At 42.8% G+C, this 15,297-nt stretch overlaps 1 protein-coding gene across 1 annotated transcript; it reads right to left on the bottom strand.

Moving 5' to 3' along the window:
• Window positions 1-2,404: 2,404 nt before the first annotated feature.
• Window positions 2,405-8,993, bottom strand: gdf6a (growth differentiation factor 6a). Its single transcript, XM_078251940.1, has 2 exons — window positions 8,530-8,993; window positions 2,405-4,248 (listed from the first exon to the last, which is right to left on the bottom strand). The coding sequence occupies exons 1-2, from the start codon at window positions 8,888-8,890 to the stop codon at window positions 3,233-3,235; spliced, it is 1,377 nt and encodes a 458-aa protein (XP_078108066.1). The 5' UTR covers window positions 8,891-8,993; the 3' UTR covers window positions 2,405-3,232.
• Between the last annotated feature and the right edge of the window lie 6,304 nt (window positions 8,994-15,297).

A 15,297-nucleotide genomic window follows, 5' to 3' on the forward strand; every position in this document is an offset into this window, starting at 1 on the left:
CGCCGTCTGAAAGATCAGTGTGATTTATGCCTTTCCTGTCGCTGATGAGGACATCACTGATAACGGAGAGGCTAAGTATGTAGTCTCCCTACGAGCCAAGATGTTCTTTTAAATCTTGGAGCGGCTCCCAGGCCTTCCACTCGGAGCAACACCTAGTAGAGCTTCAGGTATGCAGCCTTACAGCTCTCTACAGAGGAGCCTCCATGCACAGATGTGGGGTGTCAAGACTATTTGTGTTTCTGAGGAAAAGGATCCGTCTCTTTGCCAACTTTGGTTTTCTTAGACTAATATATTAGGACAGAGTTTCAAATAAACACCACTCTCTGTTTTTGCTCTTGCTGCCTCGGCATGGAGCGGAGGGACAATAAGGCGGTTGTGATGAAGAACTTTATAGGAACATTTAACTTGAGAGTGAGGGATTGAAGCGGGTAAACAAAGCATTCCTTTCCCTTTCATCACCATTTAACTGTTCCCTTAACATTCAGTCTCACCTCCAGGCCAGTGCCCACCAGACCGGGGGAACTTGTCAAATAAATATAAATCAAAAAGGAAAGGTTTATCCCACAAGTTACATGAAGTTGCTGAAAAATGTAGACTTGATTGCGCAATATTACAGTGTTTCCAGTGTAATCCAGAATCAGCTGCGAAGGCTCATGGTGGTGCAAAGTATCTCCCATAGCACACTTGTGAGCAGCAGGGATACAATGGCTCGTAGTAGCACCCCAGCGATGGAGTACCAGACAAATATAGCCTGGAGGGCCATTTGGTTATACTCTGGGGAATGGTTGTTGTGTCAGTCATTTGCAGCGAGCGCTAAAGAGTGCACTTAGCATCCTCTGTTTCCCCCTAGCAAACATGTGGGGAGTGACATGATACTGTACAAGACTGCCTGGACAACATATAGCATTTCAAAGCAATTTCCTAATTGTTTCCAGGCCAAGGTCGACATGGAAGCCTATATGGAAGCAATCCCTTCTTTCAAACTTTTTTTGTTTCACCCACAGATTGGGACACATTAAAGTGTTAAGTAAACTTGACCCAGGCCGGCTAATTCATTGGGTTTGTGCATTCAGTGCCATATCAATGACAGTCAGTCAGTGGAATTCCTTCTTCTACGTGGATGGTCACCATATGTTTACATGGTTACAACCCTGAGCCAGCCTGTCACTAAATGATGACATTTGTTGTCCATGATGAGAGACTGTTTACAAAGGGGAGAATAGATTAGCATACCTGAAGCAAAGGCACATGTGCTCCACATGCACTGTACACATCTTATTGGGGGATTCTGGTGTTGATTTGGAGGAAACCAAAGCTTAGAAAGTCTCTATAACTACTTAGAAGGGTCTAAAATTGCCATAATATAGTAGTTTATTTTCATAAAAACCAATTCAATATGATGTTAAACTATGTTTTGTTAAGATGTGTGTGTCATTTAAGCATATTTAAGAAAAGAATAGGATTTGCTTCTCAAGTATGCATGGTTGGCTTGAGAACCAGAGTATAGAAAGTTATTCAGGCCTACATATACAGATAGTACCAGTCAAAAGTTTGGACCCGCTTTCCCATTCAAGTGAATGGGAAAATGTGTCCAAACTTCTGACTGGTACGGTATATATATATATATAATCCATTGATAAAAAGACAAGTTCTTGGCCTCCTATTCCCTCATAAAGATTGTGTGTTTTTGTACTTGTTAGGGAAGTCAGACTCTTAAAAACACTTAAAATGAATGAAATGAAAGCACAAAAAGGGGTTTGCATTAAACATCAGAAGTACCAGACTGGTAGACTTAGTTTTGAATTTTATTTGTACAGTAATGGTGTGGAATAGTATCCAGTAATATATGTATATAAATGATCTTATATATCATTGTAAAAGCTCTTTACACTCTAACTGAATGCACCTCAAAACTCAGATCCTATATGCAATTATGAGGTAGACATTAATAATGGTATTTTCCACCCTCTGCAAGAACAATATCGAATACAGCTTAAATTACTCTTATCAATGTAAGAAATATATGATTATCATGGAACTCTGTACATCACAAATAATAAAATAATTATAGAATAGAAATTATACCGATTTGAGTGCATTTTGTATATTTACAAAGAAATGCCGTTTCCTCATTTCTTCATTCGTTGCACTTTGTAAAGTTTTCGACTGTACAAATATTTACAGCTCCAAAAAAAATTAATAATGAACAGCAGTGCATTCAAAGCTAATGTGCATTTAAATATCGTCTCGTTTGCGAGTCTTCTTTTCTTATATTGTCGTCATCAGAAAAGACAACTCTCGCTGACCGGCGCGGGTCCTTGGCGCAGTCAGGCGTGGAAGTGCATTTCGTAAAGATGCAGACTTTTGAGCAAAAAGTTCGCCTCAAATTTGTGTGCTATTTTTACAACAGGGCCCCAGTCAGGCACAAGCCTGGTGTTGTGTCCTTTCTGTCCACAAAGGCGCATGACGCCTCTCCCAGCGCCTCTCAAATGCTCTCCAGTAAGGCAAAAATCTCTTGAAGGCATTACCATCACCATCTTATCTCCTCTCCTCAGACCAGTCTCTGTGTGTGTGTGTGTGTGTGTGTGTGTGTGTGTGTGTGTGTGTGTGTGTGTGTGTGTGTGTGTGTGTGTGTGTGTGTGTGTGTGTGTGTTTGGTAGATTAGACATTCACCCCCTTTATTTGGAAAACAGGCACTTGCTGGGGCCTGTAATGACTCCAGCTGGACAGTGGCAATTACGGCCTGGATGCACATACCCAAAAGAGGTCGGCCTGGCTGGCAGGATCACACGGCAGAGCTGCAACAATAAAGCGCTGACAGGCAAAGCCCACTGTCCTCTGGCCTCGGCACGAACAGGTGCACAGTCGCACTCAATAGGCCCCCGTGCATCTCGCCTTGTACCCATCCCTTGTGCCATAATGGACGCGCCTCACTCACTGGGAAACAGAAGCCCGTTTGATGAGTGATGACTTGCTGCGTGGATGGGAATGAAGGCGTAACGCGTTAAGGCAGAGAGTGTGAATTATTGTGACTGTACTGAGTCTGAATAAATAGCAGCTATCGCCACTGTGTGCATCCCTTTTCAATAAAGACAAGGCGCGTCATGCGTCAAAGCATGTCAGACCTGTGAGGGCTTTACATCTTCAACCTGGGACCCATCAAGACTTATCTTCGATTTCTCTGTCTTTTAAAGTTTTTTTTTTTTTTTAAATGTATATTATATAAGGACCGCTACCTGCACCCACACTGCTCCACCACCATGTCCTCGTACTGTTTGTACACCACGTTATTGCCCGAGTCTATGTACAGGATGCTGATGGGGCTGAGCTTGGTGGGGACGCAGCAGCTGGGCGGGGTACTGTTGGGGTCCATGGAGTTCATGAGCGTCTGTATGATGGCGTGGTTGGTCGGCTCGAGGTGCGACCGCAGGGGGAAGTCGCACACCCCCTCGCAGTGGTACGCCTCGTAATCCAGAGGCGCGATGATCCAGTCGTCCCAGCCCAGCTCTTTGAAATTCACGTGCAGCGCCTTTTTGCTGCACCTGGATTTGGATTTCTTCCCATGCCTCTTCCCGTGCCTGTTGGTCAGCGCGGTCCTCCGCCGCCGCCGGGGCCCCTCTCCTCTTACCCCTCTCAGCGCCACCGCCACCCCCACCCCCCCCCCCTCCTCCGCCGCCGCCGCCGCTTTCCCCGCCACCGCCCCCTCCTCCTTCTCGCCGACCGACCTCCGCGACTTGATCTTCTCCTTCATCTCGTTGAACAGGTTCTCCCGCTTCTTGGAGCGGGTGTAGGCCACCAGGATGGCCTTCTCCTGCTGGGGCCGGCCGCTCCTGCCCAGCCCCAGCTGCCTCAGGTCCACCTCGGTGTTGGATTTGCGGAGAGTGACTCGGAGCTGGAAGCAGAGCTGGTTCCCTTGCTGATAGGGATGGTGGTGGTGGTGATGATGATGGGGGTGGTGGGGATGATAGTGATGCTGGTGTGCTTTAAACATTTCCCACGCGTCCAACACTTCCCAGCCAGCCTTAGTGGAGTCCAGCGGGTCCAGAGACCGGGAGTCCAGCAGCCGGTCCGAGCGGCAGGGGTACAGCTGGATGTCGTAGAGGCCCGTCGTCTGCAGGGATGTCTGCACGTCCCCGGGCGCTCTCCGGAATATCCTTAATTCCGCCCCGACCAGCTCCTCTTTGTCTGAAAGGGTTGAGACATCAAACAGATACTTTTGTCTTCGCAGAGGAGAGTGCAAAAGATCGTCTGCAAGGATAAAAGAAGAAAATAATTGCAGTCAGATTCACTTAGGGTGTACAGTGTTCAGAGGGAGGGAGGTGGGGGGGGGCACATTCTACCCCAGAGGCCTTGTCTCTCTCTCTCTCTCTCTCTCTCTCTCTCTCTCTCTCTCTCGTTATTCAAATGTCCACCCTGAACCTGTCTGAAACAAACTACAGCTGACAAGTCCTCAGTTTGGATGAGAATGAAAAAAAACCTCACAGTTATAATTATTGGTAAAAAAAATAAATAAATTAAACCATATTGTGCTTTACTTCCCTGTATGTACTGTGCATTGATTACATTCTAACATCATTCTCTTGATAGTCCATGTTTTGATAAAGCTAAAGGCTACATGAGGGCTAAGTTTACACGAACCTGCTGCCAGGTTTCCTCCCTAAAATTCCAGTTCCCCAAATGTCTTGATTTCATTTCACGCAAATTTTGTTTGCACATGAACAATTTGAAATGATATGTCACGTCACATACAGGAATGTCTGGGCCAGCATTCGTTTTTGATATAGCAGTGACAATAATCCAATACATTCGAAATGGCGACATTTGAATGCCACGCCACGTTTAATTAAAGCCAGCATGCTTTAATGAAAATAGCTCTGCTTTCATTTCACTTGATGACAGATTGATTATGAATTTCCAGCTCTTTGACAGAGGGGAAGAAAACTTTTCCTTTTTTACAGTCTTAACAGGTCTTAAATCTAAGCGGCAGTCAGAACATCACCAATGTAGTTTGCTTCTTTTTTTTTGAGAGCTCTTGCAGAGTTGTAAAGCAAAGAAAGGAAAACAAAACAAGGGGCCTAGTGATGTGAAGGCCCCTGGGTGCTGCCAGACACAACGGACCAAAGGCGACATACTGTACACTCAACTGAACAATACACAATTAATGCATTATTCCCTGCTGGAGACCCAGGAGGCCTGCAAATATCCCATCAAGGCGACTGGAATGGGACTGGAATATAACACTGCGGAACAACGCACGAGAAGGCGTTATAGCGTTTACATCAACAACAACACGTTCAATCTCTTCATTTCAGTGTCTCTGGTTTTTACAAAATACGTTTTTGGATCCTCAATGATTTATGTTTAGCATATGTTATCATTCATGTCAAGCTGCAGCTTATTGCAGTATAGACACAATGAACATTTTCGCGGTTTTGCTCCCAAAAACAAGCCGCTACAACAAGCTATTTTGTAACATTTTCTGTTTATATAGCCTATTTCCTTCTTATGAAAAACGAAAACAATTCCGCAAATAGGAATGAAATGTTTTTATTTCCTGCATTTTTTTCTTTTCTTCGATTGAGCAAATGCAGAATCCGGGGGCAGAATTTATCAACAATATGGCATTAAGAAAGAAAAAGTTGATTTACGTTTGGGATGAGTGAAATCTTTTCTTTTACAGTACGTGTCCCATTGTTCTACTTATTAAAAACCCAATGTTCAAAACCTAAATACGGAATTAAATTGCTTGTTGCGATAGATGATATGTGGTCTTTTTTTCCCCTGTAAAATAAAAGCATGGTGCCTCGGGTTGGTTGTCTCCATTTCTTTCTGGAAAAAAAAAGAAATAGATGAATACAAGTGACATGCTACATCTAAACACCCCTGTGATGTGATTTGTAAAGCTTGTTCTAAAGAGATATTTGAATCTAGTTGTCAGTTTCCCTCCGTGAACCCTGCCGAGTCAAACAGTAAAAGCAGATTGAAACCTTGTGCTCGTTTCAGTGACTGCGCGTATGGTCTGCATTAGGATTCTTTTTTTTCTCTCTCTTTTTTTTTATAAGACCTCAAACAAATCGAATGCAAGTTCACCAAATAATTAACAGTTCTGAATTCCCAACTTCCTCATTAAAGCACTTCCCTTCTTATATTTCATCTCATCCTGCCAACGACAACATTCCCCTTAAAACGCTCCTGCCTGCATGGACTGACTGACTGACTTACTGAACACACTGTTGGAGTTACCGAGAGATATTCTTGTTGACAGTTTTAAAAAAGAGAGTTTTCTTAATTTCATTATTACGTAAAAAGCCTTTTTTTTTCCATTACGCGTAAGATGCTTGAAGGTGGATAATTGGGGGGAGAATGCGGTGGACTTTAGTACTAAAACGGCATCCTGTGCACTTTTATTTGACCTTGTTGCTTGTATTTGAACAAATGCAAAACATGTTTTTGTCATGTATGCCTCTGTTTAGAGAGAGAGAGAGAGAGAGAGAGAGAGAGAGAGAGAGGCCGGACTGCGCCATCTGCGCTTTAATGAGTTACCCCAAGTGCCAAAACTAATTTTCAGATTCGGGTTATTCTTTTCTGATCTTGCCTTTTCTGACCTCCAGGAAACACCCTGCCTGGTTTTATAAGCAACATTCATTTACCTACAAAAAAGTGCAAAAAGCCAAAGAAGCCGTGGATCATAGGCGCACTCAGTAAAACCTGTCTCTGCTTGGATGAATAATGCGTAAAAGACGTAAAACCTGTTACTTTACGCGTCGAACGCTGCCCCCATGTGCATTTCTTTCCTGATGGAGGCGATTTAAATAACGACAACTCCCAGCTGAGGTTCATTCTGCAGGTTAATGCAGTGCAACACTTAGGGGACGCTGGGAGGGATCCTAAAAGAAACCAAAGTCGCTTGAGCTGAAAGAACGGGAAGAACATTTTTTTTTTTCCGTAATTAAAGTGGCGGTCGCAAAGGGAGGTTCCGCAGTAAAAAAATACGAACCACTTCACAGCGGAGGAAGTGCTCATTCATTTTTTTGGTGATGTGCCCATCGTGGCCGAGCTGGGTCATTATGGGAGAATAGACAGTGTTTGATATGTTATGACATGAACACTCAATTAGATCACCGAGTTCAAATACTCCAATCAGCCGTTCGATGCCAAGCAGCTCTCAGAAGGTCCAGCTCGGGGTCAGAGCCAGTGACACATCCCATCAAAATCACAGGAGAAAGTGAGGCGTTTTTCCTATCAAATCAGTTCACACTGCAAGAAATGCCCACACGGACGAGCCTTTTAGCTTCATATTCATTCTTAAAACGTCTTGTTTTTCCTCTGAAAACGAGCAACTGTGTGAGAGAACTCCATCTATTTTCAATGCAGTTAGTTTATTTTTAGCAATAAGTATCAAACCTTTTAATAGTTTTTTTTTAAAGTACATTTCACTGAACATGACGCTTGAAAAAAAAAAAAAAGAGTTGATTTGCATTGGAAATAACTGCAGTTGCACCTCAACAAGTAGGCAGATAATAATGTGATTTACTCAGGACTAAATAAGTCGTAATGATGGCTATTTTTAAGCAGCGCGCAGTCTCGGAGTGTTTCAGACCGGAGGGAACGCAAACAAAGATAGCTTTTATTTCCCCTGCAAAGATTAACTCGGCTGATGTCCCATTGTGTGTGTTGGATGTGTTAGTGTTTATCAGATTGTGTTTGTCCTCGCAGGCCAGTCAAATCACTTAGTAACACATGTTAACTGACCCAAACACCTGCTTCTCACACCGAGCCGCTCTGCCAGGGCCCCCGGCTCCCTTTGTCAGCACAAGTTGGCCCAACTGGGCACCATAATGGCAACAGATTGTACTTTTCTAATATGTGCCGGATTTGGGGGTTAACCTCGGTTTATATTTAAAAATGTTCGGGCTTATTTCACGGTGTTTGCGTTTGGAGATTTAGTTATAAAAATCGAAAATGAAACAACCACCTAGTGCTCTCATATTACTGAAAAAAAAACTTTCCTCTGTATTCACTTGGAGGTTGGGAGCAGAACAGTTTGGGCTGCAGCCTGCACTGACAGTGATTTACAGCCTTCATTTAGAGCGCCTTAATTAGTGTTTTACTGTCGTGTTGCCCAGAGGTTAATTTAAGCGTAATATAAGTTAATACTTGGAAAAGGTTACGTTTCGGCGGCTGTGCGGCAAACATATCCGAATACAACCACAGCACTGCTCATGAACAACATATAATCTTGCAGCTTTCTAGACTTTTCTTTCGTTGAACAGTTATTCTTATTTTTTATTGATATTTTTTGCGCGTAAAAGTGCTTTTGCACATTATTCTGGCCTGATTTAAAACGTGCGTAAAAGTTGCCGCTGCGAGCGTGTTTTTCTATACTTTTTATGCATGACTGTAGTTTTTAGTCCCATTTGGTTCAGATCTATACAAGAGGAGAATATTAGACAAGTCAGTTGAGGAGAAACTGTGCCACAGAATTATGCAAGAATGAGCTGATGGAGCTGGCAGCGGACTGAAACCAACCTGTTCCTCTGTCCACAAAACTTGTTATGGTGTTGGCAGATTTAGAGGAGCGGAAAAAGCTTGCGTTTAGTCCGAGCTTCTCTGCAGCCGAGTATGTCCTGTATATGGAGAGCATGTATTCATGCGGCACAATAGAGTCCTTTAGGTCTTCTTTGTGATGGCCCTCGATAGGGTGCGTAGACGCGAAGATGTCTTTTAGGATTTTGGATGACCTTTGTCCGTCCCGATGAGAGATCCGGGCTCCCCTGTGTCTTCTCGGCGCAGAGGGAGAGATGATAGCAGCAGACTGGAAACACGGTATATTCCCAAGGAAAAAAAGGAGCAGGCACAGATATAGCGTTACGAGTCGAGATGCGTCCATGGCTGGAAGAGTCACCGGGAGTTATTGAGAAACTCGTTATTTCCCGCTCAGTGAAGTTGGATTCAGGGGGCCGCCGGAGTTGGAGATGGTGTGCGCGTCAGTGTCGGAGAACTGCTACTTTTGCGCCCTCCGGTCGCACCAGAAGAAGTGCGTTTTGCGCTCTGGACTACACACAAGAGCGGAGACTGCTAGGCCGAGTGAAACACGCCCACATGGTCGCTCAGTGCAGGGCTTCCCAAACAATTCCATGTCACAGACCTTCCAAACAGACGCACTAGAGACAACGGATCGCCACAAGATACAGACACGAGAGTTTTAGTTGGTGGTGGGTCAGCAGCCAATTGCTGAACTTATATACACTGTCCATAGGGAATAATGGTTAACTTTATTTTTGGATGACAATGATTTAACTTGTGATATCAATTAGTGAATCAAACTGAAATGAAATTAAACTATTGTCAATGAGGATCCTTTCTCAAAGACTTAGACTATAAGCACATAGAGCTACTTCCGTTACTTACTACCAAGTTTATAAAGTTGACCAAAGTATATGTAGGTCCACACAATTTTCAGAGAAACTAAAACAGAGTTATAGTGCTCCTTATCACAAAGTCTGTGAGAGTCTGTAAACTTCCAAGGACACGTCAGATTAGATTAGATTTTACGCACAGATAGACTGAAAACACTGTGTGCACAAGGTGATCATAAAGCAGCGGTGCTATTTAAAGACATGCATTTTGCAACTGGGTTTGACACGTTATTTAGAGATTTTCGTAAACTCTATGGAATGAATATATAACAAGGCAAATGGAATTTCAGTAGTTGCTTTAGTGTTGAGCGGAAGGCATTTAAAGAGCAGATAATCGACTTCTCAGAAACAGAGCCACGGTTCGATAAGTTGCGGGTAGATGTCTCGTGCATTTAAATGTAACCTAAAGGTGTGATCACAGTAAACCCACTTTAGCTCAGATGTGGAGTCACTCCAATGCATAAACACGTTTTAAATAACATCAGGGACCTCTAGTGGATATTGCCATTTATTACAACCCGATGTCTCCCATATAAACAAAGAAATGAGGACAAACGCTGCATTCACGTCCTCTGGGGAAATCCGATCGTAGGACACGGTGTCAATTGTGTAGTATTAGGCCAGTACTCCATCGTTCAAATGGTTTTAACGTCGTCCGTTAGTCACGATCAGCTTTCACGCGCGGACTTACACGTCTGATTTTGTTTTTTTTCATAGCAAAGGGAACATGTCGATGTAAAAACATAAAAAGTAACAATGAGTTGAGGGGTTGTCATCTCAAATGGTAAAGAATAAGTCGTTTATTTCATTAAATCCGAAGAGAACATATAATTCCCAACCATTCTGCACAGGTCTCTCTGTGTGGCCAGCATTTACATTTCAGGAGGCGACACCAGGGTTCACTGCAGAACGTAAGCCAATGAAAGAAAAATCAAAAAGGAAAATGTTTTCTCCATGTTACCTAAATGCATCACCAGGGCTGTGTCTGGATCATAGACTAACAGTCTATGGTCTGGATAACCAGAAAGATGCAACGTGCCACCAACAGATGGAAGATGTGTAATGTATTTGTAGGGCTACATTTGTAATTTCCAAACCGTGCCATACTGTGTTTAGATAAATATTCTAAAGGTTTTCTGACTCTTTAAAGTAAACTCCGCCATATCAAATATTATTGTAACACGCAGTCATTTGCCATAGCCTATTACAGTCCTTTGCTCTTTTTAACCGGAAAAATGAAACAAGGCACAATAATGCAAGATCACGGAGCAACAACGCTAGGCATGGGTTTAAGATTGGCGTGGAGGGCTGTGTCACTTGCTTCAGGCCATACAAAAACAAACAAGGCGTTGTGAGTTGCAGTGATCAGAGGTCATAGTGATGGGGATCTTCATGGCAATCCATTTAGCTGTGTTAACCGGCAGCCTCCCACTGTCTGACATTATCTGGTTCCAGCAGAGGGCCTCAGTGATAAGAAGACAAACTGCTGCTCATAAGTCACATGCTAACAATTGACAGTGTCCAGTGCTTCTTTAGAACCCAATCTGACACACTTGACGAAGACACAACATTAACATTAACGTACGGCATACTGGTTATTTCAGAGAAATGGCGTTATTTGAGTCCTACTATGGGCTAGAGCTAGAGTGACTGTCAATCGGGCACTACAATTCCCCTATTTTTATTACATGACGCAGTTGCTCAGGCGAACATGATGTTTCTATATTACAGAATATGCAAGTGCTGCGGTGCAGGCGAATATAAATGATATATACATTGGGACAGGAGCAGCACCCACCTCCCTGATTTCAGCACCATGGAGAGCAAACACGCTCTCACACTGACAGGAAGTCAACACACACGCACAAGCACGCAGGCACGCACACACACACACACAGACGCACGTACACGCGCACGCACACAAACGTACGCAGGCACACATACACACACGCGCACATACACGCGCATCACTGTACAAATGGAGCTCCTGTGTTGTGTGTTGAACATATGCTGGGCCTACATGTCATGCTGTGCATTTTAGCGTGACTCAGTCAACAAAATAGCCTTAAAGGAAATATTATATCCCACAAGTCCATGCAAGAACTCAAAACATAGTATTGATTTTGGCGATTTTCACATATTCATATATTAGAATGTGCATTTATGAATAACGTATTGTGGCGTATGTCATGTGGTAAAAACACTTATTAGATTGAAAAAAAACAACAACATAGGGACAACGTACATTTAGATTTACATCATATATTGACAGACATGCCATGTGCCCGATTTTCATGTAAATATGTCACATATAACCTACGTGTGACTGTCTGCATCGTATGGCTCTATATGATAGAGGGGAGTGCGTGGTTAAGTAACGCCTCATGCGTTATGTAACACACTATGGGATGGTCGTCATATTGCGCGTGCACTGTCAGTGGTTTCGCTTCTTGTCCAATCGTGTGTGTCCTCAGTGTGCACACAGCTCTCCTCCAGCCGACATCCGAGCAGCAGAGAGGCAGAAAGGCAGAGAGGCAGGCACCCCCAGAGCACCAGCATCCTTCTGAGAGCAACCACCATCACACATCCAGGCAAGCATTTCATTTATTCTCCTTTCACCAAAAAAGTATTTCAAACCAATCCATTATTACCATTAGGTTAAACAAAATAAAAAAAAATAAAACGAAATGAAATTAAAGTATACACAGGGTGGGAACAGTTTGTCTGAGGAGGAGCTGTTTACAAGTTCAAGAACGAGTCTTTTGTCGAGTCATCCAAATGTTCGCACACATTATGAATGTTGTGTTCTGGGTTAAATGTGGACCCATCAGGTTTGAAGTTGGATGTTTACATCACCATTGGTTAGCCTATGTCGTAGCCTACTTCGCGTGCCTTTAGTCTTGAGGCATCTCCCGGGGGAGAAAACATGCCCAGGCAGCAAGTGTGGAGGCGCCAGATGAAGCAAAACAAGATCCCCATCGCTGGATACAACACGATAGAATATGTCGTCATATTATAATGCTGTCATTGTCAGTGGATATTAGGACATGAAAATCTCATTATAAACAATGAAAATGGCTCTGAAGTGATGTGAAAAACAAAGGCAGGCATGTAAACATGGAAACACATGGGAGGGTCTTTTCAACGGTAAGAGCAGTGGTTCTATTTGATGGCTGATATATTCTTTAAAAAATGTTACATTGAGTTTATTATGATAATTTCATGTATTTTGTAAAGGTTTTAGCGCCATAAATTGTCCATGTGGAAGCATATGATGCATCAAAAAAGATTCTGTAGGGTTTATCATAGCAGTCAGCTGTGTTTTTATGTATGATACAAGCTTGATAAACATCTTCTGGACTATCAATACTATGGTATTGGTTGCAGTATGCTTTATTATGCTCCCTGGAATGATGATGTGATTACTCAGTCATGACATCATGCAATGATGATGCAGTCTGTTTAAGGGTTGATGAGCTCACAACAAGTGTTGCCAACGACGTGCTGCTCAAAAAAGAGTGAAATCGTTCCATTTTCAAAATGCCAATTAAAATCGATTTTTTGTTTGAGTGATAGATTCAAAAAAGTCAAGAAATCGATCTTTTAATACATGCGTTTTCACCGTGCATGTATAAGAAAAAAAAGTACTTACTTTATGGGGGTCGATTCCTAATGGAAGCATTAACATGGTGCATGATTAAAAAATATTTGAGGGTTGCTTCTTGCTCGTGCAGTTTCCAGCATAAGTTCTCTAGGAAACTCTTTTATATCCTAGCAAAATTGGTATTGTAACTGAATTGTCTCGACCCTAAATGATATCGAATCGGAAATGTGATCGAATCGGGACATTGTGAATCGGAAGCGAATCGATTTCGGGACATCACTGCTGATACCCAGCCCTAATTATTGTGTTAGAACATAGATGTTCAGTTAAGCTCCCACCTTTTAAAACTGTACAACAGTCTGCCGCCTAGGAGTTTATCAGGCTGCTTTAAATGTCGTCATCACTGGGGAAAAAAAGCCTCCTTAAAAACCACGTCAATAGAACAAAATGGGCTGAGAGCATCATGGGGTCAATGTTAAATTGGAATAAACAGCTTTAATCCATGTGCATGATCAACATTAGAAAGCACATAGACTGGGATGGATTAAGGGAATCTATTATTCACACCCACTCCATGCTGTTTTAAAAGTAGACCATCTGGATCAGGGAAATAGCTTCAGTTGAGGCTTAAAGACTTGTTTACCAGTCATATGTACGCGTTATCTCAGCATCCGACTGACAGCTTTTTCCCAAGTCTTCCTTTCCCGGTATTTCTAGTTCGTAAATCAGGGCACTCCTGTGTTTGGTTGAGTTGTAGGAGTGATTGTGTACTGCTTACGCAGGTAGTGTGCAGCAGTTTGTCATGCTTAAGAGAGCTGAAAATCCTGTGTTCGCAACTTAGATAATGCTTAGCCTGTCGCTCAGTGGGCAGCCAATCAACATTGTCTGGAGTCAAGCAGAGGATCCGGGTGCAGACCTGAAGACATAATGCTTCTTTACAGGGGCTAGTTCAGGATCAACACAATGGGAACCACAGTTAAGGTAAAAAAGAAAAGAAACATCTAATTATGATAACCTGTTAACTAACTAGAGCATGCATGGGCAGGCGTCTGTGTCCAACCACCTTACTGGGTTTCAGGTTACAAGCCTACACTATTGAGTGACTATCAGCTTATTATTTCATCCAGCCACCGGAACAAATAATAGGAAATGATTTATTTTTAAATGATTTGGCTCCAGGACGCTACAGCTGATCTTTATTTTTCAAGTTCTGATGTCACCGCCATCCTGCACTTCCTTCATATGGCTGCTTATAGTAGCATGGAAGTATAAAAGTCACTTCCTAAGAAAGAAAAATGCCGCTCTCTCAACGACACCCTGTTTATTGAATTATTTCACCCAAAATTCATTCGCATCGGATCTTATTATTTTTCGAGCACTTTACTAGTGCACATAGTCCTCCCAGGCTCATTGGAAGATTTAATTTAACACCCATCATCATGGCTAAATAACCATGATGCCTTCATCATTAGTTCATTTTCTCTGATAAATGGATCTATTGCACCCTTTGGAAGAAAAATCTATTTTGAAAAAGCGACATATTCCAAAGTATTATAAATTAAACCCCAATCTTAGGCAACAAACAGCTGAAATACAAGTCCGTAGTACTTGGACAACTATATAGCATAGAAGCTAAGCTGACACCCGCTGGCTCAAGGACACAATGTTTATTCAGTCTGAGAAAAACACTGTGCAGCTGAATGGTGAACACCCACACACCACCTTGACACACTCCAGATATTTTCTCAGTGAAGAACAGCATCTCAAGGAGAGCAGCAGAAGCCTACACTGTGTACTGTGCAGATTTACACATAATTGGGCCCATCTAGCCTGAGTCCTTCGTGCAGCGTTTTTTCCCTTGGTTGCTACGACTGTTGCTAGGGCAAGGCTCTGCTTGCTCTTCCCTGCTTTGGTGCCTATAATCTGATTCTGCTGTGCCAGTGTGCCAGGCAGCTGTACAACGCTCCAGCATAATGATACTGTGGATGCCTGAAAATAAAAGTGAAACTGTAGGCAAGGTGACGCAGGCCACCCAGAACGCAAATCTATTTTTTGAGTCTGATAAAAGGAGGTTTCAGCTTGATTCCCACGAGTCTCTGCTCTATTTTTGCAATCCTCTTTTGGGCCTCGGTATGGAAAGAAAGAGGATTTTTGCACGAGTCTGGGCTGCTCAACAAGGGAACATCGCTTATATTGGGTCAAGTGCTGATATAATTCTGTTATTGATTGGGGAATTGTTGGGGAAGTTAGATGATCAAGGCAAAATGTAAAACA

This window comes from Sander vitreus, chromosome 6 (assembly GCF_031162955.1).
Source record: "Sander vitreus isolate 19-12246 chromosome 6, sanVit1, whole genome shotgun sequence".
In the NCBI taxonomy this organism is placed as follows: Eukaryota; Metazoa; Chordata; class Actinopteri; order Perciformes; family Percidae; genus Sander; species Sander vitreus.

What these genes read in the sequence shown, in the direction of transcription:
- gdf6a (XM_078251940.1), bottom strand. Translation starts at nt 8,890, where the DNA reads ATGGACGCATCTCGACTCGTAACGCTATATCTGTGCCTGCTCCTTTTT. An exon ending in TTTTGTGGACAGAGGAACAG is followed by an intron (nt 4,249 to 8,529) that starts GTTGGTTTCAGT and finishes TTATCCTTGCAG; the next exon opens with ACGATCTTTTGCACTCTCCT.